At 40.5% G+C, this 18,876-nt stretch overlaps 1 protein-coding gene across 4 annotated transcripts in view; it reads right to left on the reverse strand.

Annotated features, from left to right (window-relative positions):
* EEF2K (eukaryotic elongation factor 2 kinase) overlaps positions 1–18,876 on the reverse strand; it is a 76,922-nt gene that overhangs the window by 22,136 nt on the left and 35,910 nt on the right. For all 4 annotated transcript variants that reach the window (XM_063430365.1, XM_063430368.1, XM_063430366.1 and 1 more), the window contains 5 exons: positions 17,433–17,470; positions 8,941–9,112; positions 5,442–5,591; positions 4,251–4,383; positions 3,731–3,858 (listed from right to left, as the gene is read on the reverse strand). In XM_063430365.1, coding sequence (XP_063286435.1) covers positions 3,731–3,858; positions 4,251–4,383; positions 5,442–5,591; positions 8,941–9,112; positions 17,433–17,470 — 621 coding nt within the window. The remainder of the gene's footprint in view (positions 1–3,730; positions 3,859–4,250; positions 4,384–5,441; positions 5,592–8,940; positions 9,113–17,432; positions 17,471–18,876) is intronic.

Genomic DNA, 18,876 nt, shown 5'->3' on the forward strand with positions numbered 1-18,876 from the left:
ACAATCTCGGCAAATCAGGCGAAATTCGGCCCAAAAAGGTCACACAGCCATCAGTTCCGAACACTCACTGGCCACCCAATACCAGGGGCCCACAGCGGAACGACTCGCTACCTGACTGGGACCAGATGGAACCAAGAACGGCGTTGCGGCCTAGTGCCCGCCGGGCGGGGGAGGCGGCCGCTCCCCTGAGCTGGGGGCGCCCTGGAGCCACAAGCCACGCAAGCAAGCCCTGCTACCCCCCCCCTGGACCGGTGGGGGTGATCCCGGTCCACCCAAGGAGGACTACCTCGGACAGGCTGAGAAGCGGCAAATCGCCCACACAAACAAGCGGAGGCCCACCTAAAATGGCGGGCGAGACATATGCCGTTGAATCGACAGACACCAAACCAGATATACTCACGCGACTCGACCATCACTTCGAGGAATTCTGGAGGAAGCTGGAGAGTAGGCTAAACCGATCTGCCCTATCTTGGTCCCCTGGTTCCTCGAAGCATGCACTGCCTAGCGAACCCCCTCAAGCATCCCGGTGTCCGCGCCAACACGTAACACCCAGGACCGTCCAAGCAGGACGACAACGCAATCGAGCCCTCCCAACCAGACGACTACCCGGCAAGGACCGACCTCACTTACCCAAAGCACCCGGAAGACAGGGTCAAGAACCACAACGCTGCTCACAGGCACAAAGCAGCCGCAAAGGACCTGCTCTGGCCTGCAGACCGGGAAGTGGGCCCAGCCAAAACCGCACACTACCACCCCTAACTCCGACCTCCACAACTCCACAAGAAGGCGGGCCAGCCGGCGGAGACACCATGGGGCGCTCGGATGCAGCACAACCTCCCACTCCTACCAACGGGGCAAGCCGACAGGACTTACCGACGGTGCTGCGGAGAACCCCAGAGGAGACTCCTACCTGCCGATCCACCACAGGATGGGCCAGCCTGCTGTATGCCACATGGCCACGGGACTCTGTGCACCATCAGGCGGGCATTGGCTAAGCAGTCCCCACTACGATGACCCCAGGGACACCCACTATATCCAAGGGACTTAGCATGTAACTATGCAGCAAGGAACGTTATCCTACCTATACCCAATCGTTAATTCTTATTGTTTATATGTTGCAGTTACACAATTTTCCTTTTGCCCGTATTTTGGAGACCCAGGCCCTCCTTATCTAAAAAGTTGTTCAATTGTAAAATATGAGTAAACTACCTAAGATTAGCCAGGATTTAAGCTACCTATATACCTAAAGAAAATTTAGCTTTGCCATGTTTATAAGCAGCTGCTTAGCGGATAGGCCCTAGGCGAAATATATTCTCCCATACCCACACATCTTGCTGGAGCTCCATACGATCAGCTAGGTAGGAGCCCTAACATATACCTCAGCTAACGTCTGATCCGGCTTAACATTTACTTATACACACAAGATCAGCCCAAAATGTTGCCAATGTTATACTTTAGATGGCTTTGTTTTGCGCAATATCTTTACGCTACTGCTTAGTACATAGGCCCCGAGCGATACATAAGCACCGACACCCACAACTACTGCCAAAATGCAATACTGTATACGGCACATAAGGCGCACACCAACATGCCACTTAGCCACTTACACACCTTTGCTCACACATGTGTTGACCTATACGCCGCTTAAGATTGTCTTTTCTGTTCGCTAAATAGCAAAAACGTACTAAGCTAACTTATGCCATGAAAATGTTTTAATATGTTCCACAAGAATACGTCTGTTACGGCTGTTATAGCTACACGGACACAGTTGACCACGTTTCGTCCTACATCTTGCTATCCATCACATAAAAAAAATGTGCAATTTCTCTGCCACTGCATAACTACTGTAACCTTGCAATACGCTGTTGTGGCGCTGTTAATTATCTGTAACCACCTGCACAACCAAAATAAAGAATTAAAAAAAAAAAAAAAAAAAAAAAAAAAGCAGTGTTACGGAATTAGCTTGGGATCACGGAATACTGGTTTAGAATACTAAGTAACTCACACTGAGCCCATTGATTTTATTGTAAAAAAAAAAAAAAAAAATCCAATGTAAAAACGGTAAAGTAACAGAGATAGTTTCAATGACAAAAGGCCTGTGTCTGCTCTAAGAAAGACCTGTTTGTGTATTTTTTGTTTAACCCCTTAAGGGCACATGACACGTGTGACATGTCATGATTCCCTTTTATTCCAGAAGTTTGGTCCTTAAGGGGTTAAACCAACTGAAGCTAAAGTAAGCAGAAAATTACATATAAACCACGCTAAATATGGATACATAATAGGGACACCAGATATTTATCAACATGTTCATAGCTGTAAAAAGGCTCTTAAAGGAATACTCTAACATAGAAATAAATACATTTTGTTTTAACATCGGAGGGCTTCTTTTTTATTTTACATATAGGCACAATAACAACATATAATGTACAATATCGGAAATGACCATTCATAGCTGCCTTAAAGGGATACTATAGGTACAGATACCACTTCACCTTAAAGGGACACTATAGTGTCAGGAAAACCGCTTACCCTGAGGGTGCCCCCACCCTCAGGGTCCCCCACTCACAGCGCTGAAGGGGTTAAAACCCCTTCAGCTACTCACCTTTTTCCCCTGCCGGGCTCCCTTACCTCTCCTCCCCCGCCGACGTCAGCATCCTTGTCTGACGTCACCGGCGCCGAATCACTGCCGCGCGCGCATTCAAAGTGTCTGTAGGAAAGCATTTCTCAATGCTTTCCTATGGACGCTCTGCGTAAATAAGGCATAATATGCCTCAATCATTGCCGATGCGCCTCTAGTGGCTGTCCGGAAGACAGCTACCAGAGGCTGGCTTAACCCCAGATGTAAACATAGCAGTTTCTCAGAAGCTGCTATGTTTACATGAGGCAGGGTTAACCCTAGAGGGACCTGACACCCAGACCACTTCATTGAGCTGAAGTGGTCTGGGTGCCTATAGTGTCCCTTTAATGTAGTGATCTGGGTAAAGGGGACCAGTATCCTTAACCCTGCAAAAGAAAAACATTGCTGTTTCAAAGAAACTGCAATGATTAGATTGCAGGGTTACGACAAGTCTTCCATACAGCCACTATGTACACTTCCTGGACTCTAATGTAGATTAAATCTGTGAAGTGACACTGTAAGTCCTCAAGCTTTGTATGAGGACATCTAATCTCTTGCAATCCCCCATAAGAAAGCATTGATTCAATGTTTTCCGATAGGGAATCTTTAATGCGTGCGGTGCTCAGTACACATGCCCATTAGGTCCCCCAGGTGGGGGGGACTTAATACGTTAGGGAAAGGCCATACTATAGCGTTAGAAATGCAGGTTTGTCTTTTTTTCCCTTTTCTTTAGAAAACCCTCATTTGAAAGGGGGTGACAGTGCCGCTTTAAGAAGTAGCTGCTTAGATGTCCTCTTAAGTGTCTTTACAGCACATAGAGAAGCTGTTATAGGTATGCGCTTTAACAGAGAAATAGTACGGAGCTATCCTCTTTAGGGACACTGATTTTTTTTTTTTTCCTTTTCATAGCTGCCCAGATCAGTTGTATTAAATGGAAATACATAGGGTTCTAATTTGATTGTAGTGCATAATTACAGTGATCAGACAGGACAAAGAGTTAGTATTCAGCTATTGTGTTATATAATGTATTATATATCCATATCTGTAATACATGAGAAATGTTAATCAATTATGCCATACAGAATAGGAGACATTTAACTGAAAAACACCAACCAGCATTTTAGCGCTGTTGTCCAAAGCGACCTTCTCGCCAGGTGAAAGGTCAAATGGCGTCAGCATCATACTTTTACAAATCCGGTTACAGGCATGTGAGTGAAAAAACAAGGCCATACCTCGCACACCTTGAAAACATTCAGAACAAAAGAGAAAGAAAAGCAATTATTAATGTTAAACATCAGGACACAAAAAAATATGTTAGAGCATTCATTAATATTTCAATCAGATTTCATAGATATCTTTTTAACCTCTAGATTGTAAGATCATTTGAGCAGGTTCCTCAATCTCTTGTTGCTGTAGCAATTTGTAATGATCTCATTTATTGTAAAATTTTCCCCTTTATAATATTGTACAGTGCTGCGGAATAAACCGGTGCTATATAAATGCCGAAAAAAATAAGTCACAAATGATAGCAGCCTGCATCGCAACAACTCTCAGCTGCCCAGTCTGTGTGGCCGCCCAACTGGGACAAGATGATCGAGCAAGTAAAGATCAATACCGCGTAATTATTTCATACCTAAATTGCCATCTCCAAAGTCAGTCCCACTTTCGGTGTGGATTTGTGGGTCTGTGTATAAATCCCCAACTCCTTGAATGTCAACAACAATCATCTGATGTCCCGAACGCTCAAATGTAAAGTGACTAAAAGCCTAAAAAAATAAAATAAAATAAAAATGTTAATAATAAATAAATAATGAACATGGCAGATTAGAAAAAAGAAGGACATAAAATATACTAACATTAACAAACTAAGATGAACCTTGTAATCTGTGGGGGGTAAAAACCTTAAAGGAACACTAAAGTCACAGAGACCACTTTATCTCAATGATGTGGTCTAGGGACAGTGGTCCTGCATAAACTGCAATTTAAATCACTGCAGTTCTGCATAAATGTTTCTGCTGCATGGTTTAAACACCTCTAGTCGCTGTCTTCCTAACGGCCACTAGAGGTGCAATGCTTCTACTGCAGAGTTAACACACCTCTAGTTGCAGTTTTCGTAACAGTCACTCGAGGTGTGTCCATGTTGAGTACTTAATCAAACTTGGTTTTCAATTGACTGCTGCTCCCTAATTTCTCACACATGTGCACAAGCCCTATGAGGAAGCATTAAATTGACTGAGACCATCAAAATTCATAATCTCAGCCAACAAGACAGCCAAGGAGAGAGCAGTGCATGGACAAAGACAGTAAAACTCTCTCATTCATGTATTCTTGACGAGTGGGGGAGGTGTCAGTCAGCATTAGAAATGCACGCTCATATTCCTAATGCTAGAGTTTTCCTTTCAACTAGTATATTACACAGACATAAGCATGTAAGGTCGGAGGATGTTCTATAATTATGCGTATTCTGTGCCTTTTTATTGAAGTGTCAATATAAAAAATATGTAAAAATACCACAGCATTCTTAAAACATGGCTACTACTTTACAATGGCCTCTTTACACAAACCTCTCAAAACAACCATTGCTTTAATCACAGGAGACCCCTCAATCACATAAATGTATTTCTTTTTTTTAAGCAAGTTTTGGGCCAAGAAACCATCATGGCTGTTGCAACTCTTAAGGCTTATAAAAGGCTATAATTTTTTTTTATATTAGGCCACATGTTTGGAAAATCTAGAGGGCACGTTCCCAAACAACTAGTTTGGATGGAAAGAAAAATAAAAAAATGTCGACATTTTTTTTTTTTTTTTTTTTTTTTAAACATACCTGTGGGGTGAGACGTATGTTGTCATCGCGTACAAATCCAGAATTCGAGTTGTACTTAATGTATTTTCCCTCAATGTAATGTTCTAAGTGGAACAGAGGTTTGCCCGGTCTGTCTTTCATTTCAATTATGCACATTTGCACAATATCCACCTACAAGGAAAGTTATACAAATTAATTTACAATAGTGCATTAATATCCACAGGTCTTGGTATCAAGGTGACACACAGACAAATAATAATACTAAAATCTATTTTGCCGGATTTGTAAATGGGTTGTCAGCAAACAAGCTTAAAATATCAAAGCAATCACAGTCTAATTACTGAATAACAACAGAAAGGAAATCTCTATTGCCCGTGGGGATTTTTTTTCCACTTGGTCAGAGCAAATCCTAATTGATCAACAAAGTCTAATTTTCAGGACGTAAACAAAATCACAAAGGATCTTCATCAAGTGGAAGTGCTTTACACGATGGTAATGTTTCTTGAACGTTTCAGTCATTTTGCAATGTGCATCTTTAAATGAGTAAAATAATTACAGTTTTAATCATAGCAGCAAACCAGTTCTCTTCGGATACCATGAATGTACAACAGATTACACTGCTGCAAATGATTTTTGGTAGAAGTGTACAAATGACTGACCTACCTAAAAAATAAAATAAAGGGGGATTTGCAAAAACCAAACAAACTTTGAAATCTCTTCTGTAACAAAATAAAACAAAATAATAAAAATTAAAAAAAACACGAAAAAAAGCACTTTATTTTGTTTATTAAAAGGCAAAAAAATGACATTTGTTTGTGTGTGTATAAATGACAGATTTATTGAGATGGATAGACAGCGGGCACAGACAGATGTTTATTTACAAAATACTACTACTATAGATAGATCCTGATGGTTTGTTTGAAATATGTGTCTGTGTTGTCTTTTGCCATAAAAGTGATGAGTAAGCAGATGATTACTTAGCAGTGTTTCTGGGCGGCTGCTGAGGAGTCACATGACAACATAGCCATTGCTCTCTGGAGCTTGCTCACGTTTCAGTAGGAGAGGCCCGGAGAATGTAAAGTGCTCAATACAATGCCTCACGTAGGCCACGTCTCAAGCAGAAAAAAAAAAAATTCCTGGAGATGTTTATAAACTGAGCTTGGTACAGTATGTACGCTGACTGGAAGGACTTCAGCTGTTTTTTTTCACATGCTTATGTTCCCAACGATACTTGCTGACAAGATAAAACCATATATATATATATATATATATATATATATATGTTTTACATTAGCAAGCGTGCAATACCATATACAGAGAGACCAATAGAGATACTCACTAAAATGTGAATTGTCAACATCTCTAAGTGTATTAAAAGAGAATTTAAAATGTTAGGGCTAAATAATTATATTAAAAAACAATTAGAAAAAAAAAAAAAGTCAGCTGTGTTTTCAATCCAACTATTTCGGCCCAAATTTTATAATTTCGGAAGAATTGCAGTTTTAGTGAAAGTACCGTGAAAGAGTACATTTTTTTTTTTTTTTTAAAGGAACACTGATCACTGTGAATGTACTAGTTAATACACAGATTTCTTTATTTCCAAGTTACATATACATTGCATTAAATATAATGTAATACATTTATTGACTAAACAGTGAATTCTGACAAAATGGAAACAAAAGGGAATGTGTATACATTTAGGCCAAATTAGTCAATCAAGGTTGACATAAAACAGAGTTGGACAATTCATCTTATTCTTAGGGAAAAAATATTGCAAATTCACTACAGCAATTATACTCACCAGAACAACTACATTAAGCTGTAGTTGTTCTGGTGACTATAGTGTCCCTTTAAAAAAAAAATCTTTAACTTTACTATAGCCAAAGCTTTTCAGTTAGCTACAATTTGTATAAAAATAAATTCATATTTTCAATATACTTCAAATCAGATGGCAACATTTCAGTTCTGACAATTACAGTATCTTTTGAAACATCTACTCAAAATGTGTCCACAAGACACATCATATGATACTTATATAAATATATAATTTTTCCAACGCACTGGAAAAATACACACACACTCTTCGAGTGGAATATTTGAGGAAGAGTAACTTATAACTATACCAGATGTGTCTTATTGTATGAATTGTTCGCTATCAGCAGTTTTTTTTTAATTTTGTTTTTTTTAAGTGCGGTTAACAATACAAAATTCTTATATTACCAAGACAGAATGTACAAATGATAAAAAAAAATATATAACAGACCTTATTAAATCCATATTAAAACCTGATATCACACTCCGTTTATCCACTTATTGTGCCTTTAATCAACAGGACCTTATGATCCAAAGCTTGTATCTTCAACATATAGTTTAACGACAAAAAAATTTAAAGAAATGAGGCATCGCTAATCTGGAAATGTAACTCAAAATTGTTAAATGATGTACCTAAGCTGTAAAATCACTCGTACAATTCCCCTGCTTTTCTTATGTACCCCATCTTATATGCCTTCAATAAAAGAAAGATAAAAAATAAATAAACCTGATATCACTCCCTGTGTGCTGAATCTGTCTCCCTACCTGCAAGCATCAATCAGGGTAGATCTCCTCTGACTATAGGGGAATAACAGAAAATATATATATATTTAAGTTGCAAATACTTGCTCGATAGGTAACCCACTATCTATAGGTATAAAATACAATAAAAACATAGTAAGAGCAAGCTGTGCTACAAAATAGCCTTCATGGGGCTACAGCTCATGTACATGATAATATAAACAATGAGGGGGGACAGCTGCTGTATGAAGAGAGGCAATATATTGCTTTGGCCTGCTATTTATAGAGGGGTGGATTTAACTAGGCAAGAGTTTTTTGTTTTTTTTTGTCCACACTTTCCTTATGTACTGCTTCCCCCATTTTCATAATATTATATATATATTAGCTGTTGCTTCTTTAGGGATTTTTTAGTGCAGCTTGGTCTTACTTACTGAGATAGCTCTGTTTGCCACAAGGTGGAAGAAAAAATTAGTGTCTGCATGCTACGACAACGGAGACCGCTTCAGGGCTCCACATGTCCAGTCATGGTCACCACCAAAATGGATGTTGCCCTCGCAAGATAACCCCTGTTTGGAACTCTACACACAGTATCCTATTCTTCACAGGTCACTAGTTACTTACTCTATGTAGGGATAATTTAGGGGGGAAATATTTAAAAAATATTTTGTGAAAATAATGAAAAGTTAATAATTTTATCAATATTAAAAATACTAAATATTATTAATATGGTGAAATTAGTAAATATAGGACCACGTCGACAATTGATTTAAAGAGATAGTATAATATCTCTGACATCAATGTGTCTACACGTCCCATGCTTACCAGCAGCAAAGTCACTAAAGTTTTCATTGTAGCAGTATCCTGATTATTGGATTGCACCGACCATTACATGGCTGTAGCTATATTTCGTCAGCCTTTTTAGTGTTCTTAAACAATTTAGCATTCGTTTCAACTGGGCCATTTTTACCTGTTTTGGGGGCTTGTGTCTGTTATACTCCTCTCCCCAAAGTTTGGCTTCCATTTGAAGTCGGACATCTTCAAAGTATACATCTCGATCTACAGTTTCTAGGTAGCGTTTGGCTACATAGTTATAAGCACTTTTCCACTGCTGCTTGTGCGAAAAATTGGAGAGTTTTTTCCTGCAAAGTGAAATAAATCTGTTTTTAGCTTCAAATTTTATTTATGTAATTGTGTTCATTCGGGTACTATTTAGTCAATGTTGCATTCATATTTTTCTGAGCCATTACGGTTTATTTACCAATCTGGAATTTCATGGGAGGTAATTTTGCTCTCCACACATAGCATTCACAGCGCTCTGGTTGCTAGGGCAACTCTAGCCGATGCTGCGAGCACCGACTAGGGAGTATAGGAACAGAGTGGCTGACATCACTCTGTCCAGATACTGGTATGCTGGTAATGAAGCCAGCAGGTTGGCGTCATAGAGTGCGTGAAGAGCAAGGGCTGACCAGAGAACATGGCGGCGCTGGGTCGGAGATAAGGAGAGTCTCAAAACTTTACATTAAATACATCAAGAAGACCTTTTTTTTTTTATAAATTCTTTATTTTGAAAGATTTTTGTTTTATGGGGTGGGGGTACAGAAAAGAAAACAGGGGATTAAAAAGTTGTAGTACAAATTTCACAAAACTATATTGTATTTCTTGCGGTAGACAAACAGTTCAAGCGTTTATAACATATAACTGTTGGTGGTTTCCACCTGCTGTAATTGCAAATAAACATTTTCTACCTTCTGGTCGATATCTTTTGTGTCTGGGGATTGGGGTGGGGAACAGAAATGAAAAGGGTGGGGAGTAGGGTACATTTTCTTTTACTTTGCGTCTCGAGCATTGTTCCAATGATGATTCCGTGTATTGTTTATGGTTGTAACCAATATTGGGGTTGTCGTTCCCATATACTTTTTTTTTTTATTAAAAAATAGATTCCTTATTTTCTTTTATGCACGGAGTAACATTTAGGTTCTCTGGATCACAATAGTTACAGAGAATTCTTGAGTAATGATACAAAACATATCATATCAATAACATTGCGCACATTTTTAAGACAACAAATTTTAAATCTAAAACTCTAAAACTATGAATGAGTATAGGTATAACCGGGCTTGTCAGGCGTTTGAGTTAGCGGTTGAAGACAATGTATAGAGTGAATGGATTGTGTGTAGGAGATCTTATAACGTGTCTTTCACCTGAACAGTGTCGTTGCAGTTGTAGGCTCGTATCTATCTAGACGATGTACTTTTTGACAGACATTACCAGTTAGTATACATTCTTTTCAAAACTTAATATAAAACATAATATAAAACATCAACAGGTGTGCAGAAGAAAACTTAGGGTGGCTTGCGCAGAAGCCTATGCTCTTGTGGTTATTAAGGAGGTTTAACAGAAAGGAAGGTTTTGGTTAATAGCATGGTCATTGAATGTTGGTATCATACAGTTGGTTTGCGCTGAGACCAATACTGCGGGCTTGATCGATCTTGCCCGTCTTGGGTAGTTATTCCTTCCTGTTTGATTTCCCGTATCGGGTGTACCTGTGGAGGCATTTGGATGTGTTGTCTAGGTTACGTCGGGGGGGGGGGGTAGGTAAAACAGTTTGGGGGCGGGGGTAAGGTTATAGGGTTTGTAAATCGTAGTCGTATGTTTTATTGTGGCAGAAAATTACCAGTTATTGTCTGTTTCAGATGTTGTAGCGATTCGTCTGCTATGTGGTTTTTAGCCTTTGATACGACTGTTTCTGGTATGGGTCTGGGGGTTGGGGAGTGGGGTGTTTGAACTTGGTCGGGGGTAGGGTAGTTCTCTATCCGGCGATGTAGCCGGGGGGGAACTGATCTAATCTCCCACAGTCGTGTGGGGTGTCTATTGTAGCAATTTAGTGGTGTGTTTAAGTCGTTATTGTTGGGTGTGAGGTGGGGTTGTCGTATGTGTGTGTGTTCGTAGGTATTGTTTGGTGTCTTCATTTTTTAGGGGTGGGGGGTGGAGGTGTGGGGTCTGTCTCAGTGTGTGGTTCGTGTGGAGTCTGATATGGGTCGGGGGGGTGGGTGTTGGGTGGTGTGTATCATTTGTGAGAGTGTGTTGGAGACATCCGTCTCCTCGGTGTCTGTTTGGGTGGGGTTTCGCTTAGATTGGGGTATTCAGTGCGGCCATGCCTGGGTTAGGGGGGATGTGCGTGTGTCTGCCAGTTTGTGTCCGTTGTTGGTTAGGGTGGTGTTTGTGGTGGGCTGGCTGGCGGATCATTGGCGTGTGGTGTCGATGCGGTAGGGTTGCGGTGTTGGAGTAGGCATGGATGAGGTGTGTGTTAGGGGGGGGGAGGAGGGAGTAGGGGGAGAGAGAGAGGGATAGGGGGGGGGGGGAAGAGTAGAGTCAGAAAGAAGGGGGGGGGTAACCCCGCGTGTCCTCCGCCCCCCCGCCCCCCCCTCCCTCGGGGAAGGGGCGGGAGGTTAGGTTGGTGGGGGGTATAATTGGGGGGGTTATAGCAGTGTTGCCGTTCTCATTATCCAGGGGTCCCATACCTTGTGGAAAGATTTAGTCGTGTCATGGATCAGGGCCGATAGTTTATCCATTTCCACGGCTTCTTCTATGCGCCTTTGGACTTCAGGCATGGAGGGGGTGGTGTTGTTGCCCCAGTGTCTGGCTATGGTGCGTCGTGTGGCTAGTGCCACTCGGGCTGTGAGCTTGTTTTGGGCTCGTGTTAGGGTGTCGTGTGGTTTAGAGAGGAGCCATATCCAGGGGTCTAGCGGTAGGTTGCTATGGAGTAGTCTGTTTGTCAACTGGGCAATTTCGCTCCAAAGTGGGGCGATCTTGGGGCATTCCCACCAGAGGTGGAGGTAGGTGCCCTGTTCTCCGCATCCCTTCCAGCATCGGTCTGAGGTGGAGAAGCGCATTTGCTTCAACCTCAGGGGAGTGATGTACCATCGGAACATCGTCTTGTACGCCTGTTCTTTGTGTGTGACACAGATTGTGAGCGAGGCCGTAGCGTCCCATACTTCTTTCCAATCCGATGGGTCTTCTGGTTGTCCTATGTCTCTCTCCCATGCTGCCGTGTATGAGAGGGCATCACGAGAGGCGGAGTTGTGGAGTATACCGTAGATAATGGATATCTGCCCTCTTTGTATTGGGGAGCGCATGCACATTTTTTCAAAGGTCGTGGCCGGCGTGGTGGCCGCTTGGTGGTTGAGTGGTTGGGATAAGAAGCTCTTGATTTGTAGGTAGCGGAAGTGGTCGAACGTGGTGAGTGGAGTGGTGTTCGGTAGTTCCGGGAAGGGGAGTAGTTGTGGTCCTCTAAAAAAGTGGCAGAATCTGGTCAAGTCATTATCTTCAAACCGTGCAAAATCCTGTGGGGTCATTCCCGGTTCGAATCGGGTGTTGCGTAATATGGGTGTCAACGGGGATGGGGAGTTAATGATTTTATGTTTGCGGGTGACTTGGTCCCAGAGTTGTATGGAGTGCGTTAGTGCGGGTGTTGTTGGGGGGGTCTGTGGTCTGTCGTTTTTTGGTAGCCATAAAAGTAGGGAGGGGAAGTCCCGACCGAGCAGGTCGTGCTCCAAATCTACCCAGATTTTTTGCCCAACTGGGGCATGTAAGTTCTGTATTTGTGCGAGTTGGGCCGCCTGGTGGTAATCCCACAAGTTGGGTAGGCCCAATCCCCCCATTTTATGCGGTACGTATAATGTTGCTCTTTTGACCCGTGCCTTCCTTCCAAGAAGACCTTTTTAATTTTCTATACCTTCCCTTTTGTTTTTTTTATAAACATAGAATGTGACGGCAGATAAGAACCATTCGACCCATCTAGTCTGCCTAATTTTCTAAATACTTTCATTAGTCCCTAGCCTTATCTTATAGTTAGGATAGCCTTATGCCTGTCCCACGCATGCTTAAACTCACTTACTGTGTCAACCTCTGCCACTTCAAGGCTATTCCCTGCATCCACTACCACTGTTTTAAGTAGGGCTTATCACACTTATTTGATGAGTGCAAATAACAAATTCTGTACCAGGACTATGAAACTATAAACCGTGTGTACATTGTATGTGCTTTTTCTTCTGATGTCTTTATACATAATGTACTGCACCTACTGCAATGTATGTGTGCACAGTCTTGGCTAAACGAAGAATTAAAAAAATAATATGTTCGGTCATGTCATACGAGCATGTATTTTTTCTGCTTGGTTTTGTTACCGGGCTTTAAAATAACTTGAATTTTAACACAAGATCAGATATATGTCATTACAGTAACACAATATAACCATAGTCTGGTACATGAAAGGACATTAAGGAAACATCTAATCAGCAAGGCTGAGCTTGTTATTACAGGGCTGTTATTCTTCAGCTATCTTATTTAAAAGGTCAATGTGTTTCTTTATGATAAACTCGGCCACAGTTTTATTAACCCTGGTGCCTTTATTCTACTGAACCACCTTATCCTTTTATCTTTGAAATACACAAGAAAAACAAAGTCAAATTTAAAGGGCCATAAAATGATTTAATGAAAGAAATTTAAATCAACTGTGTTAATTATTTAAGACGTAAAATAAATTTTAAAAAAATTAAAAAACATTTTCAAAGAGTTGGTTTATCTTCTCCACGTAACTTTTAAATAATTGCCATTGTATTCATGAGATGCAGAAAGAATACATTTAGGAGAGTAATATTTTGTTTAATGGTTTGTTTGTTTTCTGAAGAAATAAACTGTAAAATAAAATTTGTTGAATGTAATGTAAATACGGTCACAGGGAAAAATAAACTTTACAAATATATTGTATTTTAACCTGGTACACGTGAACAAAAGATTGTAGTACTCTAGTGATAGCCTGTTTGCCACTACACAACGGTGGCAGGCTCTCAAAATCAGGCACTAGTTTTTCCTCGTTACGTAAAAAACTGTGTCCACCGCCAGATTTGTTTTAATATCGGCACAGATGATGTTAGTTTTTTTTTAGATATTGAAACACAATAGAGTTTCTGGGTCTGATCATTCTCCTATTCTTAACCTGATTGTCTCCAATACCATAGGCGGGCATGTATAGGAATGTCACAAATGTTTAAGTGTACACTAACTTCTGAAAGAGTATATGTCCCATTGTACAGCGCTATGGAATTTGATGGCGCTATATAAATAATAAAATAATAATAATAATGTATAACACACTCGGCACAAAAGTATGCAAACTGCATGTCATTCTTAATGTACAGCAGGAGTGACATCCGTTTATTTAGGACGTCAGCTGTGATTAATTAATTAAATATATTTTATAGGTGTCCGTGGGGCAAGAATGCCGATTTTTTTTTTTCTACAAGGATGTGTTTTTTTTCCTTTTCAGAAAGGCAAACAAAACACATAAACCCAACAACAAAAAGTGTCAACACAAATTCCTCAAAAACAAATTGACCTCATCTTGCAAACCTGGATCTTCTTGCCTAACCTGCTTAATTTCGCACTGAACAAACCAGTGGTAGACGTGATGTAGCAACATTTCAGCTGAACCTGCTGCACAAAAAACACAACAGTGAGGCTAATCCAAAACTACTACAGCGAGCAGCGTCAAGAGTGCCCTGCCTCCTCGCCTCCCCCTGTTCTGCTTGGGCTTAAGAGGAAGCATTCACTTGAGCAGCAATGGGCAGCTGTGATTGGCTGAGTGTGTCAGCTGACTGCATTCAGCCTATTACAACACCTATTGCTGGTATGATTTGGTATGGCTACAAAGAAGTGTTTAATCTGATCCTTAACCACGCCTCCATTCAGGGCAGGGCATTGAGTGGCCAGGGACCCTCATTCAATGTTGAACTGCTGGAAAATGGTTTAACACTGAACGGAGGAACTGTGCCAGGGGACTACAGGCACTATAACACATTCAATGAGATTAAATGGTGATAGTGGTACAGTGTCCTTTTAATGTGCTTTAAGTGTCCCTTTTCAAAAGATCACGTCTTGGTTAATGGTATCAGTAAAAGTGTAAACTTTATTTTATTGGCCTGGGATTACAGAAGGCATATAAAAGATTACACATACAAAGACTGATTAACTTAGAAAGGGACAATCAAAGCATCAACAATAACAACCGGTGCTCATTGCATAGGTTACAGTGCAAGGAGGTCACAGTCTGTTTCCCTGCTCATTAATTGCTTAAAACTGCAGCCATCTGCAAACAAATCAATACAGCCATGATGTCACAGGAAGCTATGGGACAAAATTAAGATTGCTAAGGTGGAAATATAACATCTGTAGTTGCAATGTGGCTAGCAGAAGGCCAGGAGGTGAACAACCGAGGAACCCTTAATTTGCATCAAACTGCTTGAAAACAAATTGACACAAAGCAAGGGGATGGTGATAGTAGCCTGCTAACAAACTGTAGTGGTCATGGTGCTTAGAGAGCCTTTTAACCCCTTAAGGACACATGACATGTGTGACATGTCACGATTCCCCTTTATTCCAGAAGTTTGGTCCTTAAGGGGTCAGTGTCACTTTATTTTTAACTTAGTTATAAATGTATATGTCTCTTTATCTCTGTGATGGGACTTTTTTTCCTGCACAGCAAAACCATATAGACACACGGTTACTGGTACTGATAAGAATATCTTATTTAAATATATAAATATGAATATGCAATGATCAACCACAATATAAACATAGACGTGCGAGGGAAGAAGAAAAAGGGTAGAATCTTTAGAGATAAAGTTAGAACACGCACAGACTGAGTGCACTTGTATGATACATGTTATGTGGCTGTTTTTTGTTGTTGTTGTTATTATTATTAAGAATTGACTTATTTTTTGTAATGCTTCCTCTCGTCCCTCCCCAGAACGGTCAACATGTATGTTAATACACTGCAGTAAAAACGAACAGCACTTCATTTTTGAAGTTTGGTCAATGTGCTTGTACTTTAGTTAAAGTGCAGGTTTCTTGAGTTGCTCATTCCAAATATTGGAGTTGGGACCCAGCACAGATTAAGAGGAGCCGAGCCTTTGGTAGCCGCACAGTACAATATGAGATCCGTAGTCTAATCTGGGCCTCTTCTATCTAACATTGCGTGTGTACCTGGAGAGGTCTGTGGACCCCATTTACACTGTATGCAGAACATGCACAGATTCCCAGACACCAGACAGACAATGCCTTACATTAAATGTGCATAAAAAAAATAAAATTGTGTATAAATATATATACACACACACACACACACATATATATATATATATATATATACATATACATATACACACACACACACACACACACACACACAAACCAGTGAATTTAACACAATATTGCAAAATTGAGGCCAAAACCACAAGATTAGAAAACTTCTCCAACACGATGATAGTCACAGACTTTCAGTGTGAATTTTGCAACTGGACATTTAATTAATTACAATTCACTGTTTAGTTATTAAATCTCGAAACAATTGGTTCATTAAATGTGATCCTCTCACCTAGTCGGGGAATGGGAGTGGGAGAAATAAAAATATATATATATATAAACCATTAACCCTGGCTCTGACCAACCCCAAATTGCAAGGAAGTGAGCTCTGCCGGAACGCAGACGCCTCAGTGACTATAATAAGATATTACATCCTCCTGGCTATCTTACTAACTGAATATAAGGGTGCAGTAGTGCAAGGGAGCCCGAGGCTATTTCTGCTGGTGGACCTTAGAGAGACAGTGTAATAATAGAATATTGTAGAATGAAAAGCACTGAATCGCTTGTGCAATTATAATTTGCATCTCCAACAAACCTGACTGCACAGCGCTGCCATGTCTTCAGCTTTGTGGGTGTTAAACTATGTAAACACCCACCTCCTGTCCGCTGCACACGCACAGATATAATTTGTCCTGGTTGGGGAGACTTTCCCAAGCATGGCAAACTTCCTCCATGATGCCAACCCGCTGGCTACATTATCAGCATGCCAGTTCTGGACAGACACACATATAGTCCCTAGATAGCGCTAGAAGCGTTGACTAGGGAGTAACTATGGCAACCACAGTGCATGCACTGTACTTGCTGTGTAGGACGTCCGCTCTCCCCGTCAGCAAATTCTCCGACACAGAGGTTTATGCTGAAGAAATAATTGACAGCTGGGGGAAAAGACTGATTTTATAAATCATATTTAAATTTGCTACAATTCAGAGTTCTGTAAATAAATTCTTTGGATCTAATGGAAAACGTATACCCTCTAAATTGAATTACTTCTCCAAGCACTTTGATAAATGTGTTTCAAGAAAGATGCTTTGCACACCCTAAATAATTAACACTAACAAATATTTTTTACCTATAAAATGCTGGTAAACGAAGACAGACACGTGCTAGCCTGCACTTTTTTTTTTTATTAGAGACTCATTAGAACATATACAAGGCTTCTAGAAATCCAAAAGGCCACGTGATAGAAAATAACTTCACAACAAAGTAGGTAATAAAATTGTAAAAATTTATCATTTTGAGTTTTCTGTGTTTACTTACGTTCTGTAGCATTCTCTCATAGCTCCACGACCAAATGCCTAGCAACAAAAACTTGAGATTAACACTTTTGTGAAATAAAAGTTATCTAAAAATCATATTAATTTTTTTTATTTTTATTATTTTTTAAATAAAATCACAATTCAATTTGCAGATAAAGCTTTCATAAAACAGAACTATGATACGATACAACAAGACTATAATATCACTAGATTGATTACAACATTTTATCTGTATATTGGGCTAGCGAAATTTTTAATACATTTATATAAGAAAAAAACAAGTACAACTATCTTTTGGGGGGGGGGGGGGGGGGGGATGTTCATGGGACAGCCCAAGGTTATGTTAAGGCTGTGGTAATTATGGTGCTGATGTGTCCCTTATATATTTTAACCGATTCATAACAAAAACATCAGGGCTCAAAATTTTGGTCAGGGCGAGTGTAAATAAGAAAAGTTAGAAAAGTTGAGCAGCATTCAGTACGGAGTAAAAGTATTCACTGATGGTTGTACTGTTGGCATCAGGGGATCTGGAAGCTCGTGCCATAGCCGTAGTTAGTGGAATTAAAGGGACACCATAGGCACTGTAACCGTTTCATCTCATTGTGGTTATAGTGTCTGGAGTCCCCTGGTGCCATACATGTATTCAGTGTTAAACGGATTTTAAAGTTTAAATACTAAAGGAGAGTCCCTAGCAGCCCACCCCCTTTGAGCTTCTTGCGCTAATGAGGAATTATTAGTCTGAACAACAACTGGCAGTTCTAATTGGCCGAGTGTCAGCTGACTGCTTTCAGCCTCTTACGGTGCCCATTACAGGTATGCCTCTGCATGGAATAAATAAGCTTTGCCTTAGCCACACGTCCCTTGTGGGTGGCCAGGGACATGTATTTAATGTTAAACTGCTTGAAAATGGTTTAACACTGAATGTATGGACAGCACCAGGGGACTCCAGGTATCATAAACAATTCAATGAGATGAAATGGTTATCATGCCTGCAACGCTATGTGTAGAACTAGTCAAAGCATAGCTCCCTGCGGATCCCTCGCTCTAAAGGACACTCAGGATGAGACCAATCTCACTAGTAAGCAAGTGGAAGGGGACCTAGTGAGAGTAGAGAAAAACACGATGTTTCAAGGTTAGGGAGGGAAGGGAGAAACAGATCGAGAAGAGGGCGGAGATAAGAAGAGAATGGGGGTCGCCAATACAGAAGGGGGGACGTTGATAGAGAAGGGGAGAATGGATGAAGAGAAGAAGGGGCATAGCAGCAAGGTGACAGTACGAGAGGGGAAAGACAAAGTGAAATTATCAGGAAGTGGAAAATGTCTTCGAAAATGGTAGATAGTTCTTGGTAAATGTTAAAAATAGCAAAGGGTGCATACACCTCCCTGTATTCACACAAACCTAGCATTATTCACTAAAGTGAGAACTTCTAGTAAATGTCACATTTA

Source organism: Pelobates fuscus, chromosome 8 (genome assembly GCF_036172605.1).
Source record: "Pelobates fuscus isolate aPelFus1 chromosome 8, aPelFus1.pri, whole genome shotgun sequence".
Classification (NCBI taxonomy): domain Eukaryota; kingdom Metazoa; phylum Chordata; class Amphibia; order Anura; family Pelobatidae; genus Pelobates; species Pelobates fuscus.